The 19000-nt window shown below is 50.2% G+C and overlaps 1 protein-coding gene across 1 annotated transcript in view; it reads right to left on the bottom strand.

The window, feature by feature from the left end:
- FAM107A (family with sequence similarity 107, member A) overlaps window positions 1–17085 on the bottom strand; it is a 72288-nt gene extending 55203 nt beyond the window's left edge. The window contains exon 1 of the mRNA XM_011947208.1: window positions 16358–17085. Coding sequence (XP_011802598.1) covers window positions 16358–16381 — 24 coding nt within the window. The 5' untranslated portion in view covers window positions 16382–17085. The remainder of the gene's footprint in view (window positions 1–16357) is intronic.
- Between the last annotated feature and the right edge of the window lie 1915 nt (window positions 17086–19000).

Below are 19000 nucleotides of genomic sequence, written 5' to 3'. Positions count from 1 at the left end.
TTCTCCATGCCTAAGTTTCGCATCTGAGAAATGGGGATAACAAAAGTGTTGATGAGAAGATAAATGAGATAACTGAAGCTACTTGCATAGGTGGTGTGTAGTAAGTGCTCAATAAATCCATCTATTAAAAGCTTTATCACTGATATTCCCAGAAGAATTCTCAAATTTCCAAGGGCCACCCTCTTCCACCTGAGTGGATGGGCGAAGCAGTGGCTGGTTAACCTCAAGGAAACTCTGGTCGCTCTTCCGGCATTTGGAGTTGGCTGCTTCATGCCAGATAATGCTGCCTCTGGGCTGGACTGCTGCAGACATAAGCCCTGATGTGATTTGGCTGTGTCCCCACCCAAATCTCATCTTGAATTGTAGTTCCCATAATCCATGTGGGAAGGGACCTGGTGGGAGGTGATTGGATCATGCGGGCGGTTACCCCATGCTGTTCTCATGAAAGTGAGTGAGTTCTCACGAGATCTGAGGGTTTTATTAGGGACTTTTCTCCCTTTGCTCAGCACTTCTCCTCCCTGTCGCCCTGTGAGGAAGGTGCCTTTCCTTCCCTTCGCCTTCTGCCATGACTGTAAGTTTTCTGAGGCCTCCCCAGCCATATGGAACTGTAAGTCGATTAAACCTCTTTTCTTTATAAATTTCCCAGTCTTGGGTATTTCTTCATAGTAGCATGAGAATGAACTAATACAAGCCCCAATGTGCAAGGAGGCCCTGCCCGGGGCCCCCAACATCAGCTCCATCCCCTTCACTCCCCACTCCCAGTCTAAGATCAGCAGAATCTTGACAACTGGCCCTGTATTCCCAGAGAGGGTGTCATTATGAGCAGGTGGGGGTGTCACAGGTGTGGCTTCAGCAGGATGAGCCCAGCCAGTGTAATGTTTGCCCAAGCTGGATGGCTCCTCCAATCAGGCACATACTGTTGATGTTCTGCAGCATCTGTTTATGGGCAGGTCCCTGATGGAAACTCAGCCCAGAGAGCCTTGACAACTTGGTTGAGAGCAGCTGGGGAAGTGCTGCTTCAGGGATTGCTTCCTGGGTTCTGGGAACTCCACCCACTGCACTGGGCAGTGATGCCTGCAAAAGAGGGAGGCTCAGAGAGCTCTGAGACAGCTGCTTGGATCTGATTCCTGGGTTTTCCATTGACCCACTGTGTAGCCTTCACAAGGCATCTGACTTCTCTGAGCTGTTTCTCCTCAGTAAAATGGGGAAAACAATAGTGCCGACTTCATGGGGTTATTGTAGGATGGTGCACGTAAAGTATTTGGATAGAGCTCTGCACATAGTAATTACTAACTAAATGGTAAATTATTTTTTGAAATGAAATTGTTTGTTGCCAAACTGCTCTGTGAGAATGAAGACAGGGAGGAGATGAGTCACAGACTGCAGATTGCGTGTTTTTTTTTTTTTTTTTTTCCTTCGTAGCAACAGGTTCTTAACTCTGAGAAACCAGCTTCCTTAAGGATCTGACAAGGCCATGTTCTCTCTTTCTTTGGAAAGTCTACATGTCCTCGCATACACATAGCATTTTGCATCCAACTTCATAGAAACTCACCCATGAACCTAAAAGCAAAATCTATGCCAAAGAAAGAATAAAGGATATGCACCAACATATATCTACTAAGATGTGAAGGAATGAAAACAACCTAAATATCCAAAAATCAGGGATTGGTCTAAAAAACTGTGGCATGTTGGTATCAGTGGAATGCTATGCACCCATGAAAAATGTCTTGCGCTGGGCACAGTGGCTCACATCTCTAATCCTGGCACATTGGGAGGTTGAGGGGGGCAGATCACTTGAGCCCAGGAGTTAGAGATGAGCCTAGGCAACATCGCGATAACTCATCTCTACAAAAAATACAAAAATTAGCTGGGCCTGCTGGCACATACCTATAGTGCCAGCTACTTGGGAGGCTGAGATGGGAGGCTCACTTGAGCCAGGGAGGTTGAGGCTGAAGTGAGCTGTGGTCACACCACTGCACTCCAGCCTGGGTGATGGAGAGACAGAGAGAGACCCTGTTTAAAAAAAAAAAAAAAAGGTCCCATGTAACCAGGTGGAGGGGTGAAAATCTGCACAGACTCATGCCACAGTGTCACAGTGGTATACTTGCTGATTTTTCTACAATAATAATGTATCATTTGAGAAATAAAGAAATGAGAAAAGTTTGAAAAATGGCAGAGCTAAGTTCATCTCTTAAAATAATAAAAATAAAGTATTGTGGGAAGTATCAGAAAATAATCAGGAAAAAAATCCAATCACCTATCATCCCCCACCTGCCTGTTATCAGTTATCTTTATGCACAGGTTGGAGTCACGTTTATTTTTATTGTACCAGCAGCCATGTGGGTCTCTTCCCTCCTGGGAAGCAACTCTGGTTGACTCTCCACTCCCACGCTGCGGGAATTGACGGCACTCAGGGAACAGTTTCTACCGCTGTCCTCCCCATTACCTCCTCCACTGGGGCTTCAGTTACCGCCTATCTGGAAGGACCCGTACTGCTGATGGTCGGCAGCTCCATATCGCCAGCCGTGACTTTGCCCTGAATTCCAGCCCAAGGGAGCCAGCTGCCTGTTTTGTCAGATAACACCGACAAAAATAGCAGCCATTTGTTGAGCTCACACTATGTGTCAAGGACTGTGCTCAGTAGATTCTATTACTGATCTATTTTATAGATGAGGAAACTGAGGCTGAGAGATCGAGGAGGTGGCCAAGGTTACAGAGCTAGTGAGATGAGGAGCAGGAGTCAAACTGCAGGTTGTCTGACTTCACTGCCCAGGCTTCTCATGCTGTGCTAGAGCTGACTCCAGTGAGCTGACCTCAGCTCTCCCATGCCAAGGTCCTTGGTCTGGTTTCCCAGACTCCACCAACCTCTGGCCCCTGTGTCCTCTCTCTTACAGCACTCAACTGCCCTGCCTAGCCCCTGGCTGCTGTTCTGGCCTGACCAAGTTGCTCTCAGTGCCCTGAGTGCCAGCAAGGCTTCTCTCCTTGGGCCTTTGTACAAGCAGATCTTTCTATCTAGAACACTGTTGCCCTCCTCTTTGCCTGGCTCCTTCCTTCAGAACTCTGCTTAGATGGCATCTCCTCCAGGAAGCCTTCCCTCATATTTCCCTCTCTAGGATTGGGTACCCTAGGGCCATATCTCCCTGGGAGAGGTGAGTCTTGGGGAGGCTTAACCCTTCCAAGTGCTCAGCTTCCCACAGCTGCCAAGTCCTTGCCCTGGTATGGTGGAGACTGATAGGCAGGAGGCAGAAGGTGGAAGTCCAACCCTTATGGCCTGTCCAAGGTCTATATGTTACATCTGCCTCAGACAGACTCCTGGCTCTGGCTCCTGCAGGCGCCACAACTGCCTGCAGCCTACTGTCCCTGGGAAGTGCCAGTGGGCTGGACTGGACCAGCATCAGTCACTAGGGGAAGTCAATCTCTCTCCAGTGTTCACCTGGCTGAGCCTGGATGGGAGATCCCTGGAAAAACTGCCACTGAAACTTTCCACTGACTCTGGCCTGGCTCTGGCTCCAGAGGAAAGAGAGCCCGTGGCCATTTCAGGGTGGAGCCCATTAGCTGTGCTGTCCCAGGCCAGACTCACAGAGAGGAGGTGCCAGTGGGATGTGACTAAAAAGAATTTCTGTGCCACCAGGTCCTAGTTGTGGGATTTTGGAGTCCTGCTTAGGGCTTTTTTTTTTTTTTTTTTTTTTTTGCATCTATGTCATGAGTGAATTGGCCTGTAATTTACTTTTCTTTCATTGTCCTTATTTAATTTCAATATAAGTTATTTTATTATAAAATGAAGTGGGAATTGTTCCCTCATTTTCTATTATCTAGAAGACTCTGCCTGAAACCAAACTGATGAATTCCTCTAAAGTTTAATAGAACTCACCTATAAAACTGCTGTTCTGATAGTAACTCATGATTCAATTTCTTTTTCTTTTTTTGAGATGCAGTTCTTCTCTTGTCGCTCAGGCTGGAGTGTAGTGGCATGATCTCGGCTCACTGCAAACTTTGCCTCCTGGGTTCAAGTGATTCTTTTGCCTCAGCCTCCCAAGTATCTGGGATTACAGGGGCCTGCCACCATGTCCGGCTAATTTTTGTATTTTTAGTAGAGATGGGGTTTTGCCTTGTTGGCCAGGCTGGTCTGGAACTCCTGACCTCAATTGATCCACCCACCTTGGCCTCCCAAAGTGCTGGGATTACAGGCGTGAGCCACCATATGTGGATGATTCAATTTCTTTAGCTGTTATTAACTCACTCTGTTACACAGGCTGGTGGAATGCAGCGGCATGATCTCAGCTCACTGCAACTTCCACCACCCAGGTTCAAGCGATTCTACCACCTCAGCCTCCTGTAAGCTGGGATTACAGGCGCACACTACCACATCTGGCTAATTTTTGTATTTTCAGTAGAGATGGGGTTTCACTATGTTGGCCAGGCTGGTTTTGAGCTCTTGACCTCAAGTGATCTGCCCACCTCGCCCTCCCAAGGTTACAGGCGTGAGCCACCATGTCTGGCCCAAGCCAATTTTGTTCAACAATATTTTCTAGATGTTTCTTAAAGCCAACTACATCATTCTGTAGTACCTTTTTAAAGAAACCAACTTTTGGCCATCTTCAATATCATGTATTTTTTTTTTCTTTAATTTTGGTTCTTATTTTAGTTTTTTCATGACTTTTACATTCTTTAGATTGTTTCTGTTGTTCTTTTACCAACTTCGTAACTTTGACATTTAGCTCAGTAAGTCTCAGTCTTCTTTTCAATGTGCATTTAAAACTATAACCTTCTTCTTAAGGACCATTTTAGCTGCTTCCTTCAAGTTTTAATATATAGTATTTTCATTGTCATTTGAATCTAAAGATTTTCTTGTGCCCTTACAGAGACAACATGCTGATGGGGAAAGTTAGATTTGAAACAGTTAAAGAAATAATCAAAGAAGGAAATTTCAGATGATAGTAAGCTCTGTGAAGCAACTGCAGGACTTGGGACCAAGATGGGGGGAATTTAGCTGGAGGGAAGATGGAGAAGGCCGGTGCAGTGGCTTACACCTGTAACACCAGAACTTTGGGAGGCTGAGGTGTGTGGATTCCTTGAGCCCAGAAGTTGGAGACCAGCCTGGGCAACATGGTGAGGCACTGTCTCAAAAAAATTACAAAAATTAGCTGGGCATGGTAGTGTGTGCCTGTAATCCCAGCTACTCAGGAAGTTGAGGTAGGAGGATCACTTGAGCCCTGAAGGCAGAGGTTGCAATGAGCCAAGGTTTCGCCACTGCACTCCAGCCTGGGTGACAGAGCCAGACCCTGTCTTAAAAAAAAAAAAAAAAAAAGACTTGTCTCTGAGCTGAAACCAGAAGGGGTCAATCATGAGGAGACCTAGGCAAAGGTGCACAGGTGGAGGGAACAATGGAGACAAAAGCTCTGAGGTGGGGAAGAGATCGACCTGTCAGAGATACCTGTGGAGCCCAGTGTGTATGGAGTAGGAAGCCCAGAGCATGATCAGCCAGGGCCTGTGGAGTTCCTTGTAACTGCTCTTGAAGAGTTTTACCGGAGAGAAGAGAGGATCAGATTCAGAATTAAAGTAGCTCATTCTGGCTCTGTCATATGGGAACCCACTGCAGCTGGACAGGAGCTACATTGGACTTGAGGCCCCAGGAGAGCAGCTGGCAGAGGATGGATGGGTCTCAGCCAGAGGAATGTAGAACTTCAGGTGCCAGAGAAGAGTGTCCACCAAGTACAGAGGTCCGGGGGTCCAGGCATGACTGTTAAGGGCTGAATTGTATCTCCCCAAAGGAATGTTGAAGTCCTAGCTCCTACCTATGAATGTGACTTTATTTGCAAATGTAGATTTGGAAAGCAGATGTAGTCAAGTTAAGATGAGGGCATTAGGGTAGGCCCTAATCGAATCTGACTGGTGTCCTTATAAGAGGAGAACACACACACACACACACACACACAGACACCACCACCACCACTACTGTGATGACAAGGGCAGAACACCACGGATTGCAGGCAACACCAAAAGCTAAGATAAGGGCATGGAACAGATCCTCTGAGAGCCTTCTGAAGAGCTGGTCCCGCCAACACCCTGATTTCAGCTTTTAGCCTCCAGAACTGTGCGAGAATAAACTGTTGTTTTCAGCTACCCAGTTTCTTTCTTTTCTTTTTTTTTCTTTTCTTTTCTTTTTCTCTTTCTCTCTCTCTTTCTCTCTTTCTTTTTTTTTGAGATGGAGTTTTGCTGTCTCCAGGCTGGAGTGCAGGGGCACGATCTCGGCTCACTGCAACCCCCACCTCTTGGATTCAAGTGATTCTTCTGCCTCAGCCTCCCAAACAGCTGGAACTATAGGTGCGTGCCACCACACCCTGGCTAATTTTTTGTATTTTTAGTAGAGATGGGGTTTCACCATGTTGGCCAGGGTGGTCTCGATCTCTTGACCTTGTCATCTGCCTGCCTTGGCCTCCCATAGTGCTGGGATTACAGGCGTGAGCCACTGCACCTGGCCTTGGCTACCCAGTTTCTGATCATTTGTTATGGCCATCCCAGGAAACTCCCGTGTCACTTCACAGTGCCTGCTTATGACGGCAGAGTCAGCATGGGACCTTCACAGGCCATGGCCGTTTCAGGGCCCGCAGGTCTCACTGGCAGGCCTCTTCCTGAGCAGGCACCACATCATACACCCCAGAATGAGCGCTACCTATTCTCAGAGCTCAGGTAGGTAGAGAAAAATCCCTGAGGGTCCCTCAAAAGGACAGATACCGCCCCGTTTCTGGCTGAGTTCCTGCAGGTTCTGGGTGTGACATCCCTATGGGACACCTCAGGCCCCGTCCTGAGCTTCCTGAGGAGCCGGATGTCACCTAGAACAAGCCAGGCTCTTCCAGCTTCCCTGGGGCAGCCTTTGTCATCTTAGATTTTAGATGAAAAAGAAAGTTCCAGCTCCTCCCCTTTCTCTCTGCCCCAGGCCCTGAGATCTGATCTCTCACTTACACAAAGCCCCTTGTTCAAGTTAGTTTGGGAGACACAATGTTCTGAAAGCTGATCCCTGGGGCCCAGGGAGGGAGCTGCGTTTTTGGGTTTCTGCCTGCAAGAAAGCTGGCTTTTGATCTGGCCCCTCCTGCCACACCTCCAAACCCTTTCAAGACAGAAATTAAATTCTCCTGAACTTTAGGCCCCTCTTCAATGCTACTCCCAGGGGAGTGGAGCCACTACCTACTATTAACTCTGCCTTGCACAAGGTGAAGATTTATTCTGGCTTGAGATGAACAGCTTCAATCCTGACGCATGAAAAACAAGTCGATGAGAACGTGAGCTGTGGAGTCAGAAGTATCCAAGTTCAAGTCCCAGCTCTGGCACTTGTTGGCTCTGTGATCTTGAGACGTGAACACAACCTCTTTGAGTCAGGTGTCTGCTTTGGTGAAATGGGGACCTTGAGACCTTTGTGGCTGGGTTTGTGGTGAGGATTTCATGGTGCTTCAATTATTAGAAGGCATTCTTATTTATCTTCAGGAAGTGCCATTTTGCAGATGAGAAGGACTGGGTGAGGCTCAAGGGTGTAGGCCCAGGTTGGCTGTGTTGTGCAAGGTTTCTTCAAGGCCTTGGCTTTTGGTGCATGTGGGGGAATCTGAACACCAGCCTGCTTTTGCACAGTGTAATCTTATCTCAGCCCTTTGCGGCTGTGAAATGGGGAAAACTACCCATGCCAGGCTGCTCAGAGAAGCCAGTGATGCTGCTCACATGAGGCCCTCGCTCTGCACCTGGGGTAGAATTGGCCCTCCGAAGAATGACTGTTGCTGCCCTCTCTTCTTCTCCCCTGCCTCACTTTACCCCTAAACCGGTGGGCAGCACAGCTACCTTCTCTGCTTTGACATGGAGCCCGGAGTGGGAGCCCAGAGAGGGAGGCCATCTTGCCCAGGGTCCCTCATTCAGGGCCTCTGAGGCGAATATTTTATTTCTTATTCGTAAATGAGAAAGATTGGATTAGGAGGAGGTGGACTAAGATAAAAGTGGATTTAAAAAGAATTAAAATAATTTCCTTCTCTCTACTGTCTTGGAAATGAGATTTGACCCTAAGGCCCGAGGATGGGGGAAGGCAGCCATCTTGGCCCCCCGTGACCTCTTCCTCTCTTCAGGTATTAGAACATCTGGGAGTGAAGAAGGGCCCCGGTGGGCACCTGGAGGGTGGTGTTGGGGCAGGGGGCAAAGTCAGGGGGGCAGGTTTGGGGTTTCTTCAATTCTGTTTCTGGGGGACTTTCTCTTTGTGATTTACCTCTTGTGTTTTTGTCTCTGTGTCTCTCTTTCTTTCTCTCTGAGCTCTATTTTGAATAATGAGCAAAAGAAAGAAGACAGAAAAAAAATGCTCTCCTTGATCAAAGAGTCTGAGGTAGAAACACAGTTGTGATTGTTTTTTTCTTTGAAACAAGATCTTATTCTGTCACCCAGGATGGAGTGCAGTGGTGTTATCACGACTCACTGCAGCCTCGACCTCCTGGACTCAAGCAATCCTCCTGCTTCAGCCTCCTGAGTAGCTGGGACTACAGGTGAACCACCATACCCAACTAATTAGTTTTTCTTTTTTTGTAGAGATGGGTCTCACTATGTTGCCCAGGCTGGTCTTGAATTCCTGGGCTCAAGTGATCCTCCCACCTTGGCCTCCCAAATTGTTGGGATTACAGGCATGAGCCACTGTACCCGGACTTTACATAGTTGTTTTCTGAGAGGAGAGGATGGCATGGGAGGGTAAATGCAGGGTAGTTGGGAGAAGTTAAGGTGCCACCGAACCAGACCTGTGGCAGTCCCTAACCCCAGAACCTGGAATTTGGGGGCCCCTACGAGGCTTCTGAAGAGGAGCTGGAAAAGCAAGTTCTTTCAGTTCCTGGGACATGCCACAGCCTCTCAAACCTCCAGGACTTGGCAGATGCTATTCCCTGCTGGAAACCTCTCCCTGCCTCCTGACCTGATTAACCCTTCTTCATCCTTCACCTCTCGGCCTTGGGGATCCCCCTTCAGTGCCCCAGGTCCTACCTGCTTCCCTCATCATAGCACCCAGCACTTGCTCTGTCACTGGGGGTGGCTTATTTCTCTCCCATTGGGCTGTGCACCCCAAGGGTGAGCCTAAGTCCCATTCACTCATCTATCTCCAGTGCCTGGGTCCCTGGTACCCAGTAGGTGTCCAGACAACATTTGTTGAATAAATGATGAACAAGCCATGAGGGATTTTGCATTTGGCCAGGAAGTTGTGCAGGTGGAAAGTGTGTGTAAATGTGTGTATGTGTGTGTGGTGGGGAGGTGGAGGCAGAGTGAGGAATGTGAGAATTTGGATCAGAGCCTTAGAGCCATTGGAGGGGAAGCAGGGACATATGGGGGAAACTGAGGGACCCAGTCCATGTCTCTCCCCCCCAAGCCTGAGGTTCTGCATGGATCCGTTCATGAGATTGGCCTTCAACCCAGGGAGGCTGAGTTACTTCTGGGAAATCAGCGTCCCTCTCTCCTGCCCTCCCTACCTTAATTAATTTATGGAGCACCTTCTGTATCACAATGGTAAGCCAAAAATCAAACAGCCTCCCTTCCCTCATGGATAAATCACAGAACTAAACATGAAATCACAGAGTGGTCAGGGTGGAGGAGAGACCAGAGAGCTCTGTGAGTGTGATGGGGTTTGCCTAGTCCAGGGAAGTGGGGAGAGTGATGGTGTCACGGGGTCCCTGAGGAACTTGACCCCCTTCTAATCTCTCTGGCCTTCCCAGCCACCGCCGATAATCCTACAGGCTTAGCAAAACCTGTAGGCCTGGTTATGCACATGCAGTTCTGAGACAAGCTTGCCCCACTCTTGCACACTTATCTAATCCCCTCACCCTGTATAGATATTTGAGATCCACTCAGGGAAAGCTTCCTGGAAAAGTCTCAGCTGAGCCGACATCTTTTTTCCTTTCTTTCTCTTTCGATTCCTCCTCCCTCCCAAGCTGGGCTTCCAGCCATAAGACTGGATGGGGAAGGTTTTAGTCTCGAAAGAGGCGGTTACAGGGCCGTGAGAGATGACACTGGGGAATGACGAAGCAGCATACTCCTCCTGGGCAGACCCAGCCAGCACCTGGGCACATGGCTCCACTGGCAGAGGGTGGGCCAGACGTCCCGCTAACCCATTCTCTGGTTGGGTTGTCTTTGTGCAGTGCCCAACCTGTACACCTGTTTGAAGCAGCCCTGGCCATTGGAACCTCGAACCCAGTTTGGGGAAGACCAAGGACAGAAGGAAGTAAAAGCCCCATTGGGAGGTCTTGGGTAGTAGGAAAACCACCCTTTCCTGCCTCCATAGGTCACCCTGCCTGTCTTCAAATGCCCCTTTTGGCTACAGCCAGTCCAGTCCCCACTCCTCCTCTATAACCACCTTCTGCCCCTGGGCTTCCCCAGGGGAGAAATGCAACTCTAACTTTTTCAGGAGTTTCAGCCCAGGCCATTCTGAAAGTGGGAGTGAAGGAGGTGGCGGCATGGTTCCCAGGGAAGGGGAGGACAGTGTATTTACCAGTTTGCTCAGGCTGGGGAGGAAATCATTCAGAGACTTTCAAATCTAGTGGGTAAATAGATGGAGTGAAAGGGGAGCCTGAAACTAAATGACAAAGTTCAGCGCTTGGGAAACCATGCTCACAACCCCAGCACGCGTGCTTGCGCCTGACCCTCAGGAATGTGGCCTTCCATGCACAGACATCCCCTTGGCTGGCACTAAGGACTAGGGCCAGCTTTCTGGGGGTGTGACCTGTGCAGCTGCAGAGGGCTCTGAGCTCAGAAGGGCCCTGTGTTTGGTTTAATGCTCTGCTATTGCTGTCTTGAGATTCTTAATGATTTTTGAGCAAGGGATCCCACATTTTCATTTTGCACTGAGACTTGCTATGGACAAAGTGACAAGCTCATTTTTACCATGGTTGGGGAGGGCACTGGGAATAATTTAATGCAAACATCTCCATTCCCAGATGGGGACACTGAGACCCAAGGGCAAGAATGCATCCAGGCACTTCGAGAACTTTCTCATTTAGTTCTCACACTAATAATACTAAAGTGGGTATTATTTTAATCCCCATTTTACAGATGAGGAAAGCAAAGCTTAAACATCACCCAGAGAGTGAGTGCCAGAGGCTTCACTTGACCCCAGACCTCTTCTCCCTGAGTCTGGATGCTTTCCAAACATCTGCATAACGGGGGTTGCAGGGTGGTGGGGAGATCTTGAGCTCAGGATGCAATGTGCCTAGCCTGCCCAGGAGAGTGCTGCCTGGCCAAGCACAGCTCAGTGCAACACTACCCTGCCACTTCTTACTGGTGACCTCTGAGCCTCAGTGTCTTAACCTGCGAAATGGGCATGAGAATGTTAGCCCTTTCCTGGGGCATTTGTGAAGATTAAATGCCTAGCTCAGTGTCAGGTGGGGCAGAGGTCTTGGGAATTGCACTGAGGCCCAGGCAAGTAATGACTGGAATTGGCATGAAGGGCAGAGCAGCTTTGAGTGGTGCCCATACATGAAGTGGGTACAGCAGCCTCTACTTTGCTGGGCTGTGGACATGTTGGCCGGACAGCATGCAAAAGCATTTAGGGCTGGGCTCACGCCTGTAATCCCAGCACTTTGGGAGGCCAAGGTGAGTGGATCACTTGAGGTCAGGAGTTCGAGACCAGCCTGGCCAACATGACAAAACCCCATCTCTCCTAGAAATACAAAAAATTAGCTGGGCGTGGTGATGCACACCTGTAATCTCAGTTACTCAAGAGACTGAGGCAGGAGAATCGCTTGAATCTGGGAGGTGGAGGTTGCAGTGAGCTGAGATTGTGCCACTGCACTCCAACCTGGGTGATAGGGTGAGACTCTGTACCCTCCCACACCCCCCCCAAAAAAAGCATTTAGCATAGTGGCTGCTGGTGGGATTGGCGCTTGACAATTGACATTCCTCTTCTTCCTTTCTGTCATCTTCCCTCATACCTTGGGATGGAATATCTGTCAGTGCAATTGGAATTCAATTCACATGCCGTCAGAGACTTAGAAGAGCAGGTGGGGCAAGCCCTGGGGCTGGAATGCACAGAAGTGTTGGCTGTAGATAGAAATCAGGAGGGAGTTCCAGGCAGGCAAATGGAGTGAGCAAAGGTGGAGAGGCTGGAATGATCCTGGAGACCAGGGCCCAGAGGGGAGGCTGCTGGGCAGCACGGGGGCTCTGCCTTTGCTGGGGGGTACTTTTTCCTCACCCCCATGAGCTCCTGACACATTTCTCCTCTTGTCCTCGAGCCTCCCATTGTGGACCCAGAAGTCCTATGGGAACCCAGCTGTGGAGTCCCCATAGCACCCAGGAGTGAGGTGCGAGGCCCCATTCCCCTCAGAGAAGCCGTCTGAGGCAGTGGGTAGAGTCGGGGTGATAGGATGGCATGGGCTGTGAGGGCCTCCTGATGAGGTCCTCATGCGTCACTGAGCTGGGCACAACGAGCTGGAATCCTCTTCTGGGCTGGGCAGCCCTGAGACCAGGCAGGCCCATCCATCATCGGTGGGGAAAATTGTTCAGGGAGCCAGCAGGGCCCAGCCAGATGTATGCCGTCTGGGCTCCATGAGAATGAACACGCCCTTTCAGGCCATTCATCAAATTTAGCCGTAGTGCTTCTATTTTTTTCCCCTTTTGTTTCAGTCAAGGCAACTTTCTCTTAAATGAAGACGAATGCAAAGCAATGAGTGACTTGGTAAACAACAGGGTCAGAGAACAGGACTCTTTCAGGGCCAAAAAAACCTGGGTGGTGTTGGGTTTGGAGAATGTTTTAGAGAACGAAAGCCAAATGTACGAACCTCCAGGGGCCTATGCAGCTGCCTCCCGCCCTGCAGAAGCTCCACCTGCCGCCTCTAGAGCAGCAGCAACAGGACCATGTGCCATTCCCTGAGCACCCACTGAGTGCCGGGCACCTCGCCCAAGCCTACTGTGGAAGGTAAATCATCATGCTGCTTGACAGCTGAGGAAACTGAGGCTCAGAGGGGTTAAATGAGATACCCCGAGAGCGGCTGCAGGTGGGATGTGAGTACTGTTGTGTTTCTACCTTCAGAAGTGCCAGCAGTGGGGTTTGCTGTTTGAGAGGCCAGGCTCTTAGGGTGGCCTGGGTCAAATGTTAACTCCACCCTTACTAGCTGGGTGACCCTGAGCCTCTTGCTTAATCTCTCCATGTCTCTGGATTTCTGAGGGATAAAACTCTCCATGTCCAAGAGCTGTTTGAAGATTGAATGAGCGAATTGGTGCAGAAGTGGCAGTGCATGGGAGCTGTGCTAGGAACATTTTCCTTTTAGTAGCCCCTTTAAGGGTGGCATTACGGTCGCAGCCTGGGGCGCTGGACTTGCTCAGGGGCAGCCTCTGGAAGCTTGTGGTTGTGTCCTCTATCCTGGGCAAGGGCACTGCCCGCTGCTGATTGGGGTGGAGGACGGCATGCCCACATGCTGTTGGTGTCTGTGAACTGGCTGGTGTCTGAGGCCCATGGAGGGTGCTTTTTTTGAACCCATTGCTGCCCCAGGACCTGTAGCCTTGCTGTGCAATGCAAGGGCTTAAAATGTGGCTCCCGTCCAGACATCTGGGTTGCACTCACCTCTCTAGTATCAATGCACACCCAATGGGTCAAATGTTGAAGCTTCTGGAATGTTCCAAACAGTGTTAGAGGGATTGCTTCTGTGTGTTAAAATACCTTCTTGAAAAACCCTGATAGAGGACAGGGAACCCACCTTGGTGCCCTTGATGGGGCAGATTTAAAAAAATGCCAAGTCCAAGGGAAGTTCAGGTCCTGCCTAAGAAGAACAGAAGCAACAATGTCTGTGTTTTGACTCCTGGCCCAGTGGTCTATCTGCCACACCCTCGACCCTTTCAGTGTTCTTCCGCTCTCTCTGCCCACCCCACAGCTGGAGAGAACACTGTCTCTCCTCCTGGGGGTCCATTACAATGAAATGTCCAGCACCCACTCTCCTGTCCATTGAGTAGCAGTCATGCCATTGGGAGACAGATCTCCAGCTCCAAGGGTGGGCTCTGGTTGGCCTTAACCAACCACGTGATCCCTTCCATCCCCTGCCAGTGTGGGTTTAGGATTCTAGGCAAAGCCTATGCCCCTGACATTACCCAAGGGACAAAGGTGACTTCACCTAAAAGTGAAGTCCAGACCTTGCCCAAGAGGAGTAGAAGCAATGAAGTTGTGTTTTGACTCCTGGCCCAGGGGTCATGTGCCCAGTCACCTCTGCTTCAACTGTCACACACACTCCCAACTATTTTTTACCTGCCTATCAGTCTCCACAACTGACAGGGATGGCCTCAAGGGCAGGGGCTGTGTCTCCTCACCCTTGGCTCCAGCTCCATACAGGCCCTGGCACAGGGCAGCAGGTGCCTGATCAATAGCCTTCTGTGGGAGGTTGGGGTGGGGCTGAGGAAGATGCCATGGACAGAGCTATGGACCAGGAAAGGTGGGATGGGCTGGGTTGTTTGGAGTCAAGCAGAATGGGGTCAAAATCCTACCCAATAGAAATGAGAAATAAAAATAAAACTTTAAACACCCCCCCTACCCGGCAAGTGACTGAATGGAGCCCCTCTTGGCCAAGGAGACCCCAGAGAAATCTTGAAAACTGAGTTTCTGGCCATGACGGGATGGGAGGTTGCACGTGCCCCATAGTGCCCCATCCCTTGATAACCTCCATTAGACTTTCTTCCCTAAGAGCTAAACAGAAACCGGCCTTTTCAAAAGACTCCATACTGATTTCAATCAACTGCGCCTCCCTTTCGTGGTTTTAACACAAAAACCAACCAGCATTTTTTCTTGACAAGAGACCACCGATCACGGAGCGGTTCTAACCAGTCTGCAGAGGATGCACAGTGAGGGTTTTTGTGCCCCCTGCTTCACCTTTGACATCAGAGGGCTGAAAACGCCACCTTCTGATCACACTAAGGCCAACACTTTTTTTGTAGCTGGGGCCCATAAGAGGCATGAAGCTCAACTGTGCATGCAGATGTTTCTCCTTTCATAAATATGCATGACTCCTCCCACAGCTTATTGAATATGTATATTTGGCCATGCTGCTCAGCATAAATTTCTATTCCCTTTGCCTCTTCCTCAAAGTATCAGTTTCTGGATTCTGGCCAGAGGCCATGCTTCCCAGCCTGTCGGAATGGCCACCCTGCAGGCTGCAACCCTTTATGAGAAATAAAGCTTCTCTTTCCAAATTAACAACAGCAACAACAGCACCCTGCTCTTTCCCCGACTAGCTGCATGACCCTGGCTAAGAAATTACTTCTTCCTTGAGTTTCTCAGCCTTGATGGAACAGGTCATCACTGGTTGTCTGAGGATCAGAGTCCCCCGTTTATTGGGGAGCCTCTGGGCGTGGGGGTAGCGCACAAAGCACTTTAAAGGCATCATCTTGTTGAACCTCCCACGAAGCAGGTACCAGCCCCCTTTTATAAACAAGAAGCTGAGGTCCAGAGGGGTGCAGGTCATTGCCACAGTAGGTAGGTGGTGGAGCTGGGACCCGGCAGCCTGGCTATGCCACTGGGATGGCAGTGCTGGGTCGCTGTGGGCGGAGAGCAGTGAGCATGTAGGATAATCCCGAGAGCTGGTGAGTAAGTGCGGGCCCCTCCCCTCTTTGCTCCTAAGAGGCTGACCCAGGAGGTCTGACCGGCCCTGAGAAAGTGACTGTTTCACAAGCTCCCTCCTACTCCCCACACCACAACGCTGATGCAGGGGTCCACAGAGCACATTTCCAGAAACACCGCTCAGGCAGTGCTGTCTACAAACCTCTAGCTGAGAGCTCAGGCTTAGAAGGCGAAGGATAATAACATGAACAGAATTCTAATAATAACAGAGCAAAGCCTCTACACAGTGCCAGGCAGTGTCCTAAACACTTTCACTCACTTAATTTTCACAAAGGTAGTGATTATTAGCGGCCCTATTTTACAGGTGAGGAAATAAGGTACAGAAAACTTAAATAACTTGCCCATTGCCCTATAACTGGTAACAGCTGGTTAGTCAACTTTATAATAATAATAATAACAATACTAATTTTAAGATCTTTCCCCTGTATCCACCTGTGTCAGACACTCTCCTGAGGTGTGGGGAAGGGGTACCCAGGGAACTTTTACTCAGGGAAGTAGAGATGTGTGTGGTCAAGACCAGGGAGCCAGAGAGATGTGGCTGTCCCCAAGTCTGTCCTAGAGATGGAGAGATAGGACACTGGTTTTTCCCTGAGCCCCAGCCTGCTTTCTAGATGCAAGTCTTGGCTGTGAGTTCCAGGAGGAGGGCTGGTGGGTGGTGCCAAATGAAGCTTCACGGTAGGTGGGTTGGGGCTCCCACTTGCTAGGTCTAGTCTCCCTTCCCATGTCCAGGGCCCCAACAGGACACTTGGGGGTTCCTACCTTCTTCCCTTGGGCTGCTCCCATGGCACGAAGTGGGCACCAGGCCTGGGTGGGCTTCAGGGGCCAGGCTGGGGTCTTCCCTGATGGCGTTGATCTCAGGAGCCAGGACCCAAGGGGCTCCCGGGGCCAGGGCCCCCTGTCCTCTTGCGGCTCATTCTCCCAGGCACAAAGGCGGCTTTCACAGCTGCTCCTAAGCCTGGAGCGCCTCAGACAGGCTTAGGGCGATTGATCCTGACAGAGGGGCCAGTGTCCCCAGGCGGCTTCCATGCCCTTCTTGGGTCCCTGCAGCTCCTCACCTCCCAGAACCCCGCCTTTCTCAGGAAGGGAAACTGAGGCAGCTGGGAACCGAGGGAAGGCGCAGGGCACTTCACACACCGGTGGCTCAGGCGCGGCGGGTGACCTCTGGCTGGCCCAGTGGGCAGGACTTGGCCTTCTCGTCTTGCTGGGCGCCACTCAGCAGTCAGGGCCAGACAGTGGAGGCCATGGGCTGGCTGAGGTGCAGAGCTCTGGGAGGGCTGCGTGGGGATGTCAGCTTCAGCTGGACGGCCCCATTAATAACAGACCTTTGAAGACGCTTGGGGTCTGGGGCTCTCCCACAGCAGAAACTCTGAGAGCAGACTCCTTCATTCAACTGGGCAGCAGGCTGCCTGGGAGGGCTGGAGGGCGGCTGGTCTGGGCTCAAGCCAAGAAAATATCTGGAGGCTGGATTTCAGGCCTGGGGCCAAGTTCTCAAAGTGCCCCCGGCAGTCACCCTCCTCCTCATTTGCCAGCCTCTTCCTTCTCCGTGATGCCAGCTTGTGGCAGAGGTTAAGGCTGAAGAGACCTTGGGCTTGAACTGTAGCTCTGTTCCTGATAGTTGTATGGCCTTGGCGGCATGATGTGGTACGTGAGTGCGTGTGCGTGTGTGTGTGTGTGTGTGAAGCTCTCACACTGCACAGAGCTATATGGGGTAAGGTGTGTGTGTACAGCTCAAACCATTGTTTTGTGAAAGCATAAATCAGAGCGTGTCGCTCCGTCTTATCTGTCACTTCACCAAAGGTGGGGTAACAGTTGCCCCCACTGCATGGGGCTGTGGGGATGCACAGAGCATCTGGCAAACAACAGTTCCTCAGAGAAGTTAGGCGCTGCTGCTATCACGCTGCTAAGAACACAAAGGATAAGTCCACTGCCCACTGGTAAGTCCCAAATAACCAGTTCACTAAGCACAACACCCTTTCCCAAGAGGCGGGTGGGTCGGGGAGAACTTGCCACCCTTTCCTTTCCTCTAGCACGGTGCCTGGCACACAGTAGGTGCCTGCAGCACATACACAGATGACTCACAGAATGGCAGCTGGGCGAGAGTCAAGAATTAGGTATTCTAGATCCAGCCTTGCCAACAGAATGAAATCCCCCATAGTCCACAAGTTCTGGTCAACGGTCTTGCTAGGACCTCGTTTCCCTCTCCTCCGTCTCCCTGACCGTTTCTGGGTCACAGCACCTCTCCCCTCTTCTCAAGGCCTTTGCACTTGCTATTCTTTCTGCGTGGAATGTTCCCCTCCCTACTTCCCCTCCACTCCCCATATTTTGAGCTTTGCATGATTCTATCCTTTTTGTCCTTCAGGCTGCTCAGAGAAGCCTTCTCCGACGCCTTCCGCAAAGCAGGTCCCAGGCTCTCTGTTTATTACTTTGTCGTAGCACTCATCAGCAACTGAAATGATATGACTTCTGTGTTTATTGTCTGTCTCCTCTGCCCGGAATGGCAGTTCCACAAAGGCCAGGGCCTGGTCTGTCCTGCTCCTCAGTTTACCCCGAGTCTAGAGCAATATTAGTAGAAGAATCCATGACGGATTAAATGAAATAGTCTAAGTAGGTCGAGTGCTTAATGCAGTCCTGGCTCATCGAAAGTGCTCACTGCATGGCACTGCTTAATACTGTTGTTGTTGTTATTACTGTATTTCCTCCAATGTCCATGACCCCTCCACCCAAGCAAACATGTGGCTTCTTCCTTCTGCCCCTTCCCTTGGGGTTCAGCCCCTGCCTGCCTCGGCTGCTCCCCACTCCTTTTCTCCCTGTTCCAGTCATGGCCTGATTACAGTTTCGGGTTTCCTGCAAAAAGGAGAGAGTCCACAAAATTGTAAAGGGAAATGACTAAATTGGCTGTCAGATGGAGCAGTAAAAATGCTGTAAGTCAATGCTGAAGATCAAACTCCTTTGGCAGCCATCCCATAATTATCCACCAGTTTGACTCTTGGTAGGGTGGGAGGAGAGAAAATGAATTTTATGCATTTATTAATTTTTTCCATCTGCTTGGAGCCCTTCTGAAACGTGGCTTAGTGCTGCAGTGAAAGCCTGGTTGACGGAGCCTGTGATTGTGCTCTGAAGTCCAGCCCCTGACAGGATAATGGCCCAAAATGCAACATTTAGGCCACATGGCATGGGCAGGAGGAATGGGGGTGGAGGCCCCAGAGCACAGGCACAGAGGATGTACTTGGAATACGTGAACAGATAATTTATGAAGTGACAGCTGGTGGTGGAGGACCAAGGAGCAGGTGTTCTAGATCCATCTTTGCCCTATCTCAATGCGTGTGCTGGGCACATCCCTTAGACTCTCTTTCTCCATCTAAAAAATGAGAGTAAACATCTGCTTCTTCTGGACCCACAACC

This window comes from Colobus angolensis, unplaced genomic scaffold (genome assembly GCF_000951035.1).
Source record: "Colobus angolensis palliatus isolate OR3802 unplaced genomic scaffold, Cang.pa_1.0 Scaffold26, whole genome shotgun sequence".
Lineage (NCBI taxonomy): Eukaryota > Metazoa > Chordata > Mammalia > Primates > Cercopithecidae > Colobus > Colobus angolensis.
The sequence above is the reverse complement of the archived record's forward strand: the minus strand, read 5'-3'. Positions and strand labels throughout refer to the sequence as shown.